Consider the following 17,955-nt stretch of genomic DNA (forward strand, 5'->3'; position numbering starts at 1 on the left):
AAGGTAGTCATTCAAAAATCATGTTAAACACTATTATTGCACACAGAGTGAGTCCATGCAACGTATTATGTGACTTATTAAGTACATTTTTACTCCTGAACTTATTTAGGCTTTCCATAACAAAGGAGTTGAATGCTTTTCATTTGTATTATTTTTTTTTAAACACATTTCTAAAAACATAATTCCAATTAGACATTATGGGGTATTGTGTAGGCCAGTGACAAAAAGTCTAAATGTAATCAATTTTAAATGCAGGCTGTAACACAACAACATGTGGAAAAAGTCAAGGGGTTTGAATACTTTCTTAAGGCACTGTAGATGGGGAATAATAGATGTATACAATATTGAGTGTTTTCTCAAAATTCATTGTGGAAACATTTATGAAACAAGAACTATATTTTACCTCAGCCTAGTGCTGGGAGTTGACAAAAAAAAGAGTGCATTCCAGATTTCTAACAGTCTTGAGAATCTGAATGAAGTCCTTCACAGGGAAAGTAACACTCTAGATGGGAAAAGTATATTCCAACAAGTCACGGAGTTAAGGGACATTAAACAACAGAAGTTAATTTCTAATTATGATCATTATACCTTAACTTCTTGTTTAGAAAAAAACATCCACACTCACTACTTATTTGGGTGTCACAGAGTATCCAAGTCAAGCCTATTCCCAGGTTTATGATCAAACTAAATTAGCCTACACCAATCATGAAAAGTAGCCTGTACTCAGCGGATAATGAAAGTAAGCATAGAACAGCTAGTCTCACTGCCTTCATAATAAGACAAGAGAAACAACCCGGGAATTAACTTAGTTAAGTAAAGCAAACCTTTTTTTAAAAAGACTTGAGACGAGAGCCTAAAACGACGAGAGTCAGCATCTGAATCAACCGGATCATACCAACCCACCAATAAGCCATGTCTAGAACAAGAGCAGCTTAATTAGCCGATATCTATCTCTGTCACAGATCACGAAAATGCAAACGAGTTGGCGTCTTTCGGGCCCCGCCATTGTGCCTTGTGAGAAGACAGTAAGGAAAAAAGGGGAGGGGTGGAGGGATGAGTGGAGAGAAAGGGAAGGAGGGGGGAAATGACAGAGAGCGTGGAGCTTGCCGAGTGTGTGGAATGTGCGAAGCGCGCTGGACCGTGCACCCAGCTGGGTCTTTGTCCTAGATTCAATCAGATCAAGCGTTAACTGGTGGTAGCCAACAAGTTCAGAATGAGAAAGTGTTACAACTCACATTCCAGTGTTAGAACTTGTAAACAAGGCTGCATGGGAATTATCTTAATGAGACTCTGTCGCTCCCTTTACCACCATCACTACCACCTTCCTCCCATCCCCTCCAACTTTGACACATTATGTATTCTTCAACTACACTCAGCTGGACCCATCAGATCGTTTCCTTGTCCTGAAGTGAGAAGGCTCTCCCTGATGAGGTCAGGGGTCAAAGCTGCCCAGGAGCAATGGATAAGGGGCTGGAATAACAGACCCTGTTTAGTATCTAGTAACGCTGGAGCCTTGGGGCATTACACTAAACTGTTGCTTGCAGAGATATACCTCAAAAATTGTACAGACCGTGGTCAGACATGTTACAATGCCAGACATGTTGAAATGTGTTGCCCAGGAGACTGTGTAGGACATGTTACAATAATGTGCTTTAGTGTCACTACTACTAATTTTATACTTATGACAAATTAGGTTTTAGAACATTACAACTGAAGTGTTCATACCAGAACAGGATTATGTCACTCGGCAAAAGTATTGTATGTGGTTCTTGGTCAAAGTTGATTGACCGACCAAGACAGGTATTGTTAACTGTTAGCTATAGGTGCTCTCAATTTAAAGTAGCAGTTAAGTAAATGTACACTGAGCATAAAAAACATTAGGAATACCTTCTCTATCCAAGACAGACTGACCAGGTGAATCCAGGTGAAAGCTATGATCCCTTATTGATGTCACCTGTTAAATCAATTTCAATCAGTGTAGATGAACGGGAGGAGACAGGTTAAATACAGATTTTTAAGCCTTGAGACATGGATTGTGCATGTGTGCCATTCAATGGATGAATGGGTGAGACAACATTTTTAAGTAACTTTGAACGTGGTATGGTAGTAGGTGCCATGCGCACTGGATTGAGTGTGTCAAGAACTGCAACGCTTCTGAGTTTTTCACGCTCAACAGTGGGTGTTCTGAAAGGAAAAAGGGAATGCAACTCATGTTTTGTACACTCGGTGTATATCCTAGGGTCCGACCCGGTTTCCTGTGAACCTGTATGTGTGTAATGATATGAGGCCTATACTTGAACCTACATGTCTGTAGCCCTGGATCTCCTATAAAAAAAAGTGCAGTACGTGTACAGTATCGGAGCATAAACAGAGGATAATTGCAAATTGTAGTCGTGTAAAGGTAGTGGGAAATTCTACAATGCTCAAAAGTGCTGGGCCTCCTATATGAACATTGTTTCCAACTTCCCCTGCCTATACAGCGAAAACACAGCCGAGTGATCTGAATAACTTCCGAAACTGCATGACATGCGACAAGACATTTGAATAATGATTTGTGCTTGCTAATTGCTATGGGAATCTCATTTTGGAGTTTATTTGATATGCCAGGAGGAGAGAACGCAGGTGTCTGTAATGCTACTTACAGCCACAGGATGTGAATGAGCTCTGATTACTAAATTCACTGTGATGCTGGTAATATGCAAGGCTTGAATACAAACTGGTGGATAGAGGATAGTGTGGGAGTTGGAATTCTGCATTTTACACTGCATAACAAGTCCCCAAGAGGTGTTTTTATGGTGAAATCATTATGTACGTGTGATGGTGACAACATGTGCGAGAACCCACTGTGTGTATTGGAGAAGATGACAAAAAGAAGTCAAAAATCATATTTTTTTGTTCTTTCATGATTATTTATTCATACATTTTGGAGTCATATTTCAAATATATTTTTCCTCTAAAATATTTCAGTACATGACAGAGAATATACAACACCCAGCACTGCTACACCGTTCTTCGCGCGTTCACTAAGGTGCATATACACACACACACACCGTCTTTGTCTCGGATCCGCACACATTGCACAAGTCTGCACAGCCAGGCAGGAGCTGTGAAGTTACTCTGACCAATCTGACTGCATTGGGGAGGGTTCAGTCATTTGGTTGCGCTCCAGATACACAGATCCTGCACAGGTCTGCGTAGATTATAGGATGATTACATCATGTTGATGTGGTTGATCAGGCATTATAAAGATCTGGGGTGACTTTCCCAATAACATGGCTATTGTCTTTAGCACTAAGATCATCCTAAATCCATAGGTAGGGCATTGGACAAACAATGATTATTGAATGCTAAAGATGTCTTTGGGAAACTTAGCCCTGATCAAAATCACTGTATCTGGAACGCACCCTTTATGTGAGTGGACAAAGTGTCTGCACTGGCAGTGAGGCAGTGATGTGAAAACCTATACAGTAACAGTCAGTCGGTCCTGCTGTTGAATACGTAGAGCATCAATGGTGTGTGCCGGGATGTCTCTAATGGAAGAGGGGTTCATTTTTAGTGACTGAGTGACTGGCCATTGAACATTGCCACAGATATTGCTTGGACACTACGCTAACTGGCTGAAGTGGTTTTCATGGATGGAAAGTCACCTCATGGAGGAATAGCAGTTGTGAGGCACTTGCTTATTTGATCTCTAACCTGCATGTCGGGAGTCCTTTCTAACGTTCTTGTTTTAGACAGATAACTACAAGGATATGATGGACAAAAGATGATAGATTGATAATCTACAACAAAACATTTTGATTGTACATACACTTGTAGTGGAGGTTTGAAAATGTTCAGCATGAACTGGCGACCTTTTAACCTGGATCATGCAAAAACATCAGATAACTGGAGGTGTGGCAATGCCACATTTATTTACCAAATTCACAATCTTTTCAGAAATCTTGGTTGTAGAATTCCTGAAATCAGAAGATAATAAGCGGGGAGGGAACTGGGAGTCAGAAAGGTTCCAGAAATGTGCAAACCTAAGGGACTATACCAGTGAACTGAACTCCCATTCGGTCTTGTATACTAGAGGAATATATTGATAATCTACACCTTAAACCAGACTGCAATAATATAGAGTACAGTGTAGATTTTAGGACAACCTCAGCTAATGAGGGAGTGATGTGACAATCATGAAGTACTAAAAAAATGAGCATTTGTACACAATGGGTGTCAAATGGCATACATTTCAAGACATTTAATTTCACATTAAAGTGCATGAAAAGCAGCACAATGAATTATACCTCAGACCGAACAGCTGCATACTCCTTTCTGGACACAAGTGAATAGATTTCAAATGGCCAACTATTGGATATATCTGATTTGTCAACACAAAATTGCCTCATTTTCAGGCATTTCTTGGTTTCATTTGAAGTATGCAGGTTAGTTTAATTTCCAATTGATCTGGTGACAGTAAAGACCACCTAAGGGTAGGCTGTGTAACATTTGTCAATATTAAAAATGTACAACTCAATTCATATAGGAGTTTTGGAAAGAAAGACCATGAATTCAAACAACCAAATATTACTACCAATACTGAAGGTCAGGTTCAGATCAATGGAGGCACTTCAACCATCATGTCATAAGATCAAAATTCATAATTGTACAATTCTCCCCTCAACAATAAATATAATATTGGTTAATGCTTATTTCCCCCAAAATAATGTTCTTGCCCACATTTCATAGTATTCTTACCCATTTCATAGTATTCCTACCCACATATTTCATTGACAAGGAATTCACCTGACTTTACAACAGTGTTAATGTTGAGAAGTATTCTATAATAAAGAACACAGAAGACACAAAGATAAAATCTTATTACATTAAATTTAATCCAAGGTTTATGGTTCTCTATTTCTGTGCTGTACCCTTTCTTCCATTGGGTATTTAACATGATCAGTCTAGGCCCTGGGCATTTCTATGCAGGTTACTCAACTGTAATAATTGTAATCAGTGTCAGCGATGTATTTAAAGTACTGTATAATATATTTTGAAGTGGACCCTCCCACGCTCTCCCGAACACAGCAGCAGGTACAGGTATAGTAGGATCCGGTTACATCTACACGTGTTGTGTTTCAAACGCTCAGTGTGTTGAGACTAATTGTAATGTTACACATACTGCAGGTGCTTAGCTACACATATATGATTATTGTGGAACTCCATTTAAAGAAGATGTTCATTTGTTTTCTAGTAAAGTATGTGACCATGGACAGGAATGTGTGTGGTCTCAAATTGATTTAGCTTGATATTGTAGTCTTGGTTTGAAAAAAATATATATATATATTTTTTAACGAAAATAAATACAAAATAAAAGGGAAAACAATTGATCTTCCTTTTAAAACCGCTACCTTCTTCATAATTGCCAAATACTCTAGATGTGTGAAGAAACCACAAATGAAATAAAACAACAAGTGAACATCAATTGCACCAAGCCTCTGAATTCTTTGGGGTCATGTAGAACATGAGTTCAAATTTCCTAATGAAACATTATCATTTAAAATCATGTGATAAAGTACTTTGATAATTATCTTTCAGTTGCATCTGATTCTGATGCATCATTGTTATGTCCTAATTCAGGCATTGCCACCCTGCATATCTCCTGCCTATACTTACAGATAGTTGTAAATATACATTAAATATATTTGCTAGCAAATGGTCAGCGCTTGCCAAAAATGCTTACGAAATGCACAGCTTACTGGATAAAGGAGGTGGGAAATGGGTAGTCGGCAAGACAGTAACTGCTGTCATGTGGTACCAGAGTTATCGTAAACTCTGAAAGAATCTTGGAACAAAAAAATAGCCCTAAATTGCCCACACGTCATAACTCTGAGCTTCTGATGTCCAAAGCTTCCAAGTGATGAATCAAGCACTCTTCTACCGAGTTTCCCAGTTGGATATTTCAGAGTTTCTTGGTTGTGAGTAGCACATGAACACCACAGAGCTGAGATAAGACACCTTACCCCCTGTGACACCATGTTGGCTCAAGACATGACCTGAGATGCCAAAACTCCAACAACCGTTGGAGAGCATCTACGCTAAGACATGAGCTGCTGTTACATACATATGGGTGTTACAGTTAAAGTGAGCGAGCGAAGTGTACAAGCAAGCATGAGGTTAGGACCACACAAGATGGCTCCCAGATCACAATGACATACATTTAATAAAACAATGCTTCTCATGAGCTTGCAATGCAGTATGGACCTAAGTAGCTATTACAATGTGACTTTGAGGGATGTCAAAAAGACAGCCAAAATGCACTTGACATCTGAAATCGCGTGTCCACACCCGATTTTTACCAAGTGCTTTGATTTAGGAAGATTATGGAAGCAAGTCTTAGAGGCACACAGTTTGATGTCCATGTTCTGTGTATGTATATGAACAAGGTTCCCTTGTTGAGAACTTTAAGTTGAAGGTGAGAGCTGAAATAAGTAATATCGGCAACCGATACGATAAAAAAAAGCCTCATGCAGTAAAAGTACAACACTTATTTGGAGAAGACTGATGTAACAGTACCCCTGTATACCAAATCAACCCTTAGTCTCTACTCCCATGCACTTGCGTAGATATGAAAGGATTGGACTGGTATAAGCAATATAGCAACAATTCCACCTGGTGTATCAGATGGTAAGATGGAGCTCCCACCATCGTGCTTACACCTATCCAACCCTCTCAGATCTACAAGTGCCTAGTATGTTGCGGTTTACGATTCAGCGGACTTTTGGAAACTAATCTTGAGAGGAAGAACGAGCCAGTTACATGTGTTCTGCATCATCAGTTAGGTTAGTGTGTTGTTTTGTTCTTAGATTGTGACCAATTACTTTAGCTGAGATCCAATCCGATCGCATGGTCGACAATGCAGCTTTTAAAGGTGATTTCTGTTTGAACGGACATCTGAAGCATTTACTGTGAACGTGAACATTGCCTTTAAAAGCTGCGTTGTCAAGAATTTACGATCGGATTGAATCTGTACCTTTGTGCAACAATGTGCTTGGGGCTCATTGGAATCCCTACCTTAATTGGGCGAACAGGTGCATTTGCAGGATGTAGACTTTGATCAATCACGATGTGCTCGGGCTAACTATGTGAGCTGATAGTGAATGATTATTGCTCCACAGAGAAACACAATCATACTGTAACAATGTTACATGAGTTATCGTCTTAAATAAACTATGGTTACATCGAAGACATTCAACCTCGATCGGCTGATACAGTTGTTGTAGGAAATTGGACCTGCTGCCTTCAAAATGTTGTTGATTCAGTTATTTCTCTAGAATCCTATACATGACATTCATCATCGGAAACCTGTGAAATAGAATCCATCTATCGGATCTGCACCCCCCCTCTCCTTACCCTGTTGGTCATTTTCTTGGATTTTGACGCCCTGCCCCCAATATACTACATCCATGACTCATTTAAATGATGCTTATCGACGTGGTTGGCGTAATTGATTTCAATCATGCTCCACCTCCACTTTCTCCTTGTACAGGAAGCAGGAGGTCCATTGTCTGTAGACCGCAGGAAGTCCGAGAGATGCTGTTACTGGCTGGACTTTGAAGATAGGGGATGTGGCTGGCTGGGGTGAATGAGTAGGGGAGGCTAGTCGTAGTCTCTGTCAAGTCATTTTTTGGGGTGGAGAGTGGGGTGGTGGGCATAATGGAGGTGACTGGCCCATCCCTGCCACGAGTGCTCAAGTGGGCTATAGGCGAAGGGTGTCATAGGTACCAACCAACACATCCAGACATCTCTTCCACATAAATGTTACCACTCTCTTTTTTTCACATCCGCCCCCCAAAAAACCATAAGAACACAAATAGTTCGATTGGGACAACATACAGCAACAACACACGGAGGAAACCCCAAATAAAAGGGAGTAGATTGTATAAATTTGTGCTTCTGTAGATTTGCTTTGTTGCAGCCTGTAACGTTGCTCATGTCCATGAGTGTTTTTTTTAAATGTTTTATTTGTTTAAACTTTTGTAATATATCATATATAGAGAAATGTACACGTACGATCCAACACAAGTCATCTACGGCTATGACCGGTAGAGGAGAGGCAAGTGGGAACTCCTTCCTTCCTTCCTTCCTTCCTTCCTTCCTTCCTTCCTTCCTTCCTTCCTTCCTTCCTTCCTTCCTTCCTTCCTAGCCTCCTTAGTCTGTCAGTCACTCAGTCTGCTGTGATCGGCAGCTCCCTGGCGCCCAACCCAAGGAGGCGAAGGGGAGGGTTCAATAAGGAGGGGGGAACCCCCCTACCCTTGTCATCCTATTATTCTCAACCCCTCCCCCCACCCATCCTTTCCCTTTTTTCCTCAGGTTCTTCATCATCTTTGGTAGAGTGTCCGACACTTTGGTGTGTCAGGGATACGGGTGGTCGCTGGGGGGGTTGGAAAGAGTAAAGGGGGTGACGGAAGAGTGTGTGAGAGTGAATAGAAGAATGAAGTGTGTCTGCTGTGAGGGGTTGGATTGAGTGATATTGGGTGTCAAAGGTCAGGTCATTGAGTTTGCGACTTTGCCTCAGTTAAAAATAGTGTGATTGGTTGAAAGAAAAAACAGCCACATACGACTGTAAAGGGGTGAGTGTGGAAAAGGAGAATGATAGAGAGAGAGAGAGAGAGTCAATCAAATGACAGTCAGTTACAAGCATAGCCAAGGTGTAATGGGAGAAGTGAAGCATGGATTGTCATCGAAAACAGGGCTGGAGATGAAAACTAAAAAGGTGGATGGAGAATGTGAGAGGAAGAAGGGAGGGGAGTGGGGAGAGGTAGCGAGGGACACAGGGAGAGAAGAAGAGAGAGCAAGTCTGGGCAGTTGCCTGTCTCGGCAGACAGGGGACGCTGTGCGTTGTGCTCATCATCTGTAGAGCAGCAGTAGATATGAGCAGAGGGCGACGGTCAGTGAGGCGACCAATGGGAGCGAGCGCAGACCTGGGGCTCCCCCAATCAGAACTGTGGAAAACACAAACAGAACAAACTGAATGGTCTGAGCTCAATAGGCTATTGTCCACAACCCACAAGTCACATTGATAAAAAGAGATGAAAATGTGAAACATCTTGAGATTTTGTTAAATGTACAATACTTTTATCTAGTCTAGTAACCCATATTTAAAAACTGTATGGGAGACCTTTACAGTAAAGCCTTGTAAGATACTGTAACTCAATCCCAAGATCTTATGAAGAGAGAAAGAGTGGAGGGATATGGCACTAAAAGCCTGAGACTGGCATAAGGGAGTAATGTATTTTATCACTTCAGAAGCAGGGTTCACAATGGAGATTGGATGTGTGTCATAAGTGCTTTGAGATAGCATATGAGAGACGAGTTGCTCATTGATGTCATCATCAAACTGCTCGCCTCTCGCCTCTTGTTCGACATGAAGATCTCTAAACCGAGCCGAATCAAAGACTAGATTGTGTGTTCGACAGGGAATTTGAAGCTCATAGTACAGTTGATGTACTGTGTTTTTATTTAAATGTTTGTAATGTCACTGGCCGTTTCCGAATAACAATACTTGTGTCCTAAATAGTAGGCCGTTTGAGTATGAGAAATAATTAGTTAGCAACATTTTGAAAATCTAGTATACTTTAAATGCCCAAATGTCATACTCTACTGGATGCGCTAACGAAATCAACGAATAGTGGGAAACAGCACAATCACATGACGTATTCTCAGTATGTGAAAATAGAATATTTAATAGTATGCGACATTTAGAAAATTGAGTATGGTTTAATGGCTCTTCATCTAGTAGAATATGTTGCACACTTTTCCACAATGCATTGGAAGAGGTAGACTGCAAGTGATTGGCTACGTGAAGAGAGCTAGGGCCTAACAAAAAAACGAAGCTTCTGCAGTCGTGTAAAATATAGGCTAAGTCGTTTTTGTTCTCATTAAAATGATCACGGGTATTACATCGTAGGCTACATCTTTAAAAAAATAAGTCTTAAAAAAAAATTCTAAAGTGGATTTCTGTTTTCTCACTAAAAAGTGTTTATTGTTCTCTTGGCCTTCATCGGAGCTTTTATATTAAATACTAAACCATATTTTAATTTGTGAATGTGTCTGCACCGGGGACTCGGTATGTGGCTGCATTACTGATGGCATGTTAATCAGGCCTTTTGATTTGAACACGTGGAATATTTTTGTTTTGTAGGCTACATATTACATTTTTGAATGGATGTATCAAGCCTCAACATTCATTCTGATCGCGTTCCCAATGATCAGTGCTTTAGTTTATGTTCCTGTCCAGCGGTTCTGAGTTTGTGATGCAGCCGTCTGTCCACGTTTGTCTGTGCAATAGCCTTTTGATTTGAACATTTGATTTAATTTATATATGCTACAGCGCTTTGGTTTCACTGAGAAATATGTTGAAATGGAACCAAATGATCTGTTCTGTCTTCAATACTTCTGTCTTCAATACAAAAAAAGGAAAGATGGGCTACTACGGTATAGCTTGAATGTGATATCTGCCTCCACCCTGAGTAGGCATATAACTCCATTCCTATAGTTTAGTTTAGAGAAAATGAATCAAATTGGAAATTAGCTGTTATCAGCTGCTTAATGCGATGCATGTGTGTTGAAAACTCCACCCGCACTCGGCCCGCCCCATCTACTCAGCCAATCAGGAGCTGCTACTGCGTTACGGCCATGGCATATTGTATACTTTTTACTAAACAGTATGTGCTAAATAGTATGCGACGATGAGTAAATAGAATGCAGTTTATGTATGCAATACGCTAGCATGAGTATTCGGAAACAGCCATTGTGTTTTCTTGTACTCATATGAAACAGCATCACAAAGCACCTGTACATGAGACATCTGCGACCCTCCCTCTCCTTTTATCGAAGTGCATGCAAACACAGATGCGCACACACACACTAATTGCATACACAACACCCCCCGCCCACCCGCAGACACTGCACTTACACAAAGTCAACAGCGCATTACGCATGTAAGCCGTGGAATGAGTTTCATAAATAAAGAGTAAGGCAGGTATTGTATTTAAGAAATCAATATACATTTATATTAGGGGGCTTCTCTCGCTGGCAGAAAATCTATGTAATCATAATCAAGCTTTTTATTCCTCCCGTCCTCTCCCATAGAGAACAAGTTAAGTGCCTGGCCAGCCCTGATTTCTCTCTCAAGGATCTTTGAAGGGTGTGAAGCATAGAAAGTTTGGTTGGGTTTGGCGATGGATAAAATATCTGTGGCTGTATGTATCAAAGGTCTTTGAATAGGAGTGCTTATTCTAGGATCAGTTTAGCCTTTTATATCATGTGGAAATAAGGAGTCGGAGGACCTGAGCCTAGATCAGCACTCCAACTCTGAAAGCTTTGTGAATGTGCTTTGTTGTTTTCTTATGGTGTGTATGAGAGGGGGCCAACACAGTTCAGCTGAATCCTGATAAATGCAACAGCTTGAAACTGTCCTCCATGTTCCAGTGTCTGGGCTTCAACTTCAACTTGCACATCCAAGAACATCCAACCCACACTAAATGGACTACCAGAGATATGGGAGTTGGCACAAGACCAGACCTCGGTTCAAATGCTATTTATTGTGTTTCAATTACTTTCAAATACATTTAGAAGTAAGTATTTAGAATTGTTTTATTTTATTAAAATACAAGTAGTTATATATTGGAATGTATTTGGAAAGTATTGGAATGTATTTGAAAATACTTAAATACAAATATAATATTTTCAAATACAGATATTTAAATACTCCATGCATTTGAACACAGGTATGTTTGGTAAAGGGGCATGTGTAATGTATTTGGAAACAAGTATTTTAAAATAGATTCAAATAGGAATTATAGGAAATTATTTGAAAATACTTTCAAATAGAAGTAGTTGATTTGGCCATATTATTTAAAAATACTCAAATACACAGAAAATAAGTAGTTAAAATACAAATACTTAATAACCATGCGTTTGAACCCATGACTGCAATGTCAACTCCAGTAAAACGGCGCGTTTCCTTATAGGGAATAATGAAATACTATATTTGTCTTTCTTTTTCCCTGCATGGATTCTGTGCTCTATTGTTCTCATATTGTGTTTCCTAACTATATTTTGTATTGAATACTTTGTGTAGCTGCTGCACAGTTTGTGAGGAGAGCTTGCAAGTAAGCATGTCATTGTACTGTGCTGTACACTACACTGTATCTTGTGCATATAACCATATGCATATGTATACTTTTCGCAATTTCAACAACAGTGTGGGACCACCAGGGATCTGGAAGTGTTGCATGCCACACAGGGTGATAGAGGGTATAGAGAACCAGGGGGTCTGGGGCTAAAACGCGGGGACTTGAGTCATCGCCGAAGTGGGATCCAGACAGTATTGAAAGCCACCCCTTAACAGGATCAAAAGAAGGGGAGTGGAACAAAGGAGGGAGAAGGAAGGAAAGGAGGGAGGGAGGGCAGTGAACGGTGTGCAGTGCAACAATTCCCTTGTCGAACTCACCCATAGCTAAGACACGTACACATGCATGTAAATGTGCACACGCAGACATACACACACTTACATAGCCAGGCAGGCAGGCAGGCACCTACACACACACACATTCTGTTATACACAAGCAAACACACACACTCTCTGTCTGTCTCTCAAACACACACACACACACACACACACACACACACACACACACACACACACACACACACACACACACACACACACACACACACACACACACACACACACACACACACCCTAGAGCCAGGTTCCAGTCATTCCTATGATTTATGAATGTGGAGTTAGTTGAACACAACATGTCAGAGGCAATCATCATTAATTTTAGGAGAGCCACACGGTTCCGCAGTCCCCTGTGCTACACCCCATCAGACAGCTAGCCCAGTGAGATGTGTGTGTGAGCGTGTCTGTGTATGTATGTGAGCGTGTTTATATGTGCGTGTGATGTGTGTTGGGGGGAAACAGGGTGTGTGTTTGTGCTCATGTTTGTGTGTGCGTGTGTGATGGGGAGAGATGGGGTGTGTGAGGGACAGGTGCCCTGCATCCCAAATGGCACCCCATACATACTGCACTACTTTTGACAGGAGCAAATACAAGATCCTGGTCAAAGTAGTGCACTATTATAGGGATTAGGGTGCTATTTAGAAGGCCGACGTGAGCTGCATCAGCTGGGTATTACAGCTGGGCTCACTCGCTAGCAAAAACTCCTGGGAGGGTTGGCCGCTCACATGATGCACACTCTCTGGCACACTAGCATACAGATTTAGACCTGCATATATATATACACACATATATATATACACACACACACACACACACACACACACACAGAGAGAGAGAGAAAACATACAATCATACATTTATGAACAAAGTGTCTGACTTTATTCCACCCATTAGTGACTTTGATTTACTGTAATCAGTTATGCCTGCTTTGAAATGTTCTATGCTACAACACAACTATCACGCTGGCTGGCTAATCACTAGTATTGTGATTAAATCATGTAGAATTACAACTGCAGAAACCAGTTGGTTATTACAGGTTAATACTAATGTTTGTGGGACAAACAATATGGGCCAGATTCTCAGACACAGATTTAGCCTGGACTAAAAATGACTCTCTGTGGAAAATAAGTATTTTAGAACAGGACTAGGCCAATTATGTGTTTGGTAAAACTGGCCCCATATAAATAGAGCATCTCAATTGAACATGTTTCGTAGTCGCGGATTACGCTTAATCTATGTTTGGGAAACAGGCCTATATTGTTTTACCCACATACATTATTCCTCATTGTCGTGTCTGCTAATACATAGAGGTGACCCAGGTGTGCGGGCTGGGTCTTTCCTCTACCCAATCTCCTCTAACCAATAATTACCCATCTGTCTCGGCTAGCTGTCTTGTGCAGCACTGCATCGGCCCCACAGGCTAGCGTAGCCTGGCTTCCTGTTTACACCCTCCATCAATAATTCACTGTATTACATTAGGATCCCCGCTAGCTCTCGGCTCTTTCGTTGCTTTTGCTGCTTTCTCAGATGAGGGGTTTTTGGGGGAGGCAGAGGGTTTTTCTCGTTAATTATTTACCGACCCACCAACGTCTCCTGATTTGTTTAGCCTTGTTTTGTTTTTGCGGCCATTTTCGGGGGGAAAGTGAGCAGAAAGGGATGATGTCTCGGGGGGAGTTGATTGTCTTGGCCTGTTGCTTTTGGAGGCCTCTTGACTTGCCTAAGTTATAGTACCTCCCAATTTGATCTGTGAAGGAGTGCAGGTGCCTTCAGTTAGGTTGGAATTACAGGGGTACACTCCCACAACAAAGTAGGGCACTCCCATAACTGTTGAAAATGATGTAGGCAACCTCATGAGTGGTAAAAATACACAAATACCAACACTGTACCAGATCATTTTCTTGGGAACACCCCCCAATTGTAGTCTGTTTACCTTGATCTCGCAATACAGCAAGTACATTAAGATGGTAAATGATTCAAGATAAAGCTACTGTACTATTTCCTAAGATCCCCCATTCATTTACAAACACAATGTTTATGGTTTTCTATCAGTGGGTGGAAAGAAATATTGAGGAATGTGGCTCTACAAACTGACTATCGACTGCAATATATCCCAGAATGCACTTGAAGTCAGGGGGAGCTACAAATCAGATTAGTGACGGCTTGATTCAATCAAATCAAAGTTTATTTGTCACGTGCGCCGAATACAACAGGTGTAAACCTTACAGTGAAATGCTTACTTACAGGCTCTAACCAATGGTGCGGGGGAAAAAAAATATGTGTGTGTGTGTGTAGGTAAGTAAAGAAATAAAACAACAGTAAAAAGACATTTGAAAAAAAGAGTGGCAAGACTATATACAGACACATGTTAGTCAGGCTTATTGAGGTTGTATGTACATGTAGATATCGTTAAAGTGACTATGCATATATGATGAACACAGAGTAGCAGAAGCGTAAAATAAAGAGGGGTTGGCGGGTGGTGGGACACAATGCAGACAGCCCGGTTAGCCAATGTGTGGAAGCACTGGTTGGTCGGGCCAATTTAGGTAGTATGTACATGAATGTATAGTTAAAGTGACTATGCATATAAGATAAACAGAGAGTAGCAGCAGTGTAAAAGAGGGGTTGGGGGGGGGGGGTACACAATGTAGATAGTCCGGATAATCATTGGTGTAGAGGTCCTGGATGGCAGGCAGCTTTGCACCAGTGATGCACTACCCTCTGAGGTGACTAGCGGACGGAGGCCGAGCAATCACTGTTGTCAGTGGTGTTCACCTGCCACAATTATACATTGACCGTGAAGCTTTCTCACTTAGAGGTAATTAATTGTCAATAGAAGCCATTGTGTGGAGTTGTTCAATTGTGGCTGTCCATATATTGGCGATGAAGAGCTCTTTCAATTATGGGCAGTGCTATGGTCAGTGATCTATGGAGCCACTGCATGGAGACTGGTGTGGGTATCTTGGAGGAAACCTATAGCAGTGTCAGTATGAGTGAATGAAGGTCAAGAGCTTTCAGCCTTGCGATGTGGTAGTGAATTTTTGTGAGTGGTCAGTATTTTGTCTTGATGAAATCCCAATTTGGGGTCGAAATGTCCTTGTCTTATTAAACACTTCAGGAGGATCATACCATTGTGGGGATTTACTATGTCTTCTTTTTTGGTCTTCTTCAGTATTTAAAGTTACAGTGGATTGAGTGTACACTATAACACTACAGACCATGCTAGGCGACAAGGCACACTTGAAAAATGCCAGTGTTTCATTTACAATTCACACAGTAACATGATGGCATTTTTAAACCATGGTTCGTGTAACATGATGAGGTGTCAAAGCGCATTCCGTTTGTCCGGGGCAAATTAGCTGATGCTGTGAAAAAGCCACAAGGAAGAATTTGATTACAGGCTCTGCTCGGTGTCACCGTGTATTTAGGGTGCAGACTGCAGCCTCCAGGCTGCTGTCACTGTACAATTTGCCGGGACAGAGAAATGTGGAGTCTGGTTACTTTATCACGGTGGCCTGTGGGTCAGGATTGCAGGACAGTAGGCCCCGACCTGGACAGATGCCCGGGAAGTGATCCTATCATAGATCCTGGCACCCAGCCCTGCATGGCTGTATCTGTGCCCATTGCCCACGGTTTACAATGAAAATACGGTGCCAACCCTTCCACCTCATAACGCCAATGCGTCCTGGTGCCCTCTGCCATGTTGGGCGATGGGGAATGACAACGGGGGAGGAGAGGAACGGTGAGGGGAGAAGAGGAAGGGAGGCTGGGGAAGGTGGGGTTCAAGCCCTCCACAGGCTATAGCCCACGTGGCAGGGAGAGGAAGGGAGTCCAGCTGCCTCCACAGCCCCTGCACTGGCAACAGCTCTCACTGCTCTCTTTCTCTCCTCTCCTCTCTGTCTTTCTATCTCTCCTCATGTTCTCTGTGCTGTTCTCTCTCCTTGTCACTGTTTATCACACTCATTACTATCAATGTGTCACCTGTTTTCTTCCACTCTTTCTCCTCACTTCCTGTTCCTTAATCTCTTGCTCTCTCTTCCTAAATCTCTCTCTCTCTCTCCTCATTACTATCATTCTGCCACCCATTTTCATAATCAGGGTTTTCCCTAGTTTTCTCTAGTTCAACTATTCTTCTCTGCTTTATTCACTGCTCCTTCTATCTCTCTCTCTGCTGTCTCTGGTTTCCCCAAATCATTTTAAAAGTATGAAAATGATCCACCTGTTGCAGCAAGCCTTTCATGTATTGCATATTAAATATTTAAAGTAACCATACAGCATAGTGTAGAGGGTTGAAAGCTATAGCTTTGGCAAACAGGCAAGCTCTCTACAATATCTGGGTGACACAGAACAGTTTATTCCTATACCTTGTCCGGTTTGTATTGTAGTGAGACTGCGTCTGCCTACAGTGAATTGGAAAGATTGACAAACAGATTCTGATTGAATGGCATAGAACCCACTCTCTTGACCTTACTACTCACTTGTAGATCTCTGATGATGGTCACATACACTACATGGCCAAAAGTATGTGGACACATCTCATTCCAAAGTCGTGGGCAATAATATGGAGTTGGTCCCCCCTTTGCTGCTACAACAGGTTCCACTCTTCTGGGAAGGCTTTCCACTATATTTTGGAACATTGCTGCGGGGACTTGATTCCATTCAGCCACAAGAGCATTAATGAGGTCGGGCACTGATGTGGGCAATTAGGCAGGCTCGCAGTCGGCATTCCAATTCATCTCAAATGTGTTCGACGGGATTGAGGTCAGGGCTTTGTGCAGGCCAGTCAAGTTCATCCACAAAGATCTCGACAAACCATTTCTGTGTGGACCTCGCTTTGTGCACGGGGGTATTGTCATGCTGAAACAGGAAAGGGCCTCCCCAAAACTTTTGCCACAAATTTGGAAGCAAAGAATAGTCTAGAATGTCATTGTATGCCGTAGTGTAAAAATGTCCCTTCACTGGAACTAAGGGACCTAGCGCGGACCGTGAAAAAGATCCCCAGACCATTCATTATTCCTCCCCCACCCAACTTTACAGTTGGCACTATGCATTGGGGCAGGTAGCGTTCTCCAGGCATCCAGCAAACCCAGATTTGTCCGTCAGACTCCAAGATGGTGAAGTGTGATTCATGACTCCAGAGAACGCATTGCCACTGTTCCAGAGTCCAATGGCGGCAAGCTTTACACCACTCCAGCCAACGCTTGGCATTGCACATGGTGATCTTAGGATGCTCGGCCAAAGAAACCCATTTCACGAAGCTCCCGACGAAAACGTATTGTCCTGATTGCAACCATGGACAGACAATTTTTATGCACTCGGTGGTCCAGTTCTGTGTGGCCTACCACTTCATGGCTGAGCTGTTGTTGCTCCTAGACGTTTCCACTCACAATAACAACACTTACAGTTGACCGGGGCAGCTCTAGCAGGGCAGAAATTTGATGAAC

The 17,955-nt window shown here is 41.9% G+C and overlaps 1 protein-coding gene across 1 annotated transcript in view; it reads right to left on the reverse strand.

Annotated features, from left to right (window-relative positions):
• Window positions 1–2,887: 2,887 nt before the first annotated feature.
• LOC110506257 (MAM domain-containing glycosylphosphatidylinositol anchor protein 1) overlaps window positions 2,888–17,955 on the reverse strand; it is a 381,559-nt gene continuing 366,491 nt past the window's right edge. Inside the window, exon 19 of the mRNA XM_021585690.2 lies at window positions 2,888–8,987. Within this exon, the coding sequence (XP_021441365.1) occupies window positions 8,893–8,987 (95 nt within the window). The 3' untranslated portion in view covers window positions 2,888–8,892. The remainder of the gene's footprint in view (window positions 8,988–17,955) is intronic.

Source organism: Oncorhynchus mykiss, chromosome 26 (assembly GCF_013265735.2).
Source record: "Oncorhynchus mykiss isolate Arlee chromosome 26, USDA_OmykA_1.1, whole genome shotgun sequence".
In the NCBI taxonomy this organism is placed as follows: Eukaryota; Metazoa; Chordata; class Actinopteri; order Salmoniformes; family Salmonidae; genus Oncorhynchus; species Oncorhynchus mykiss.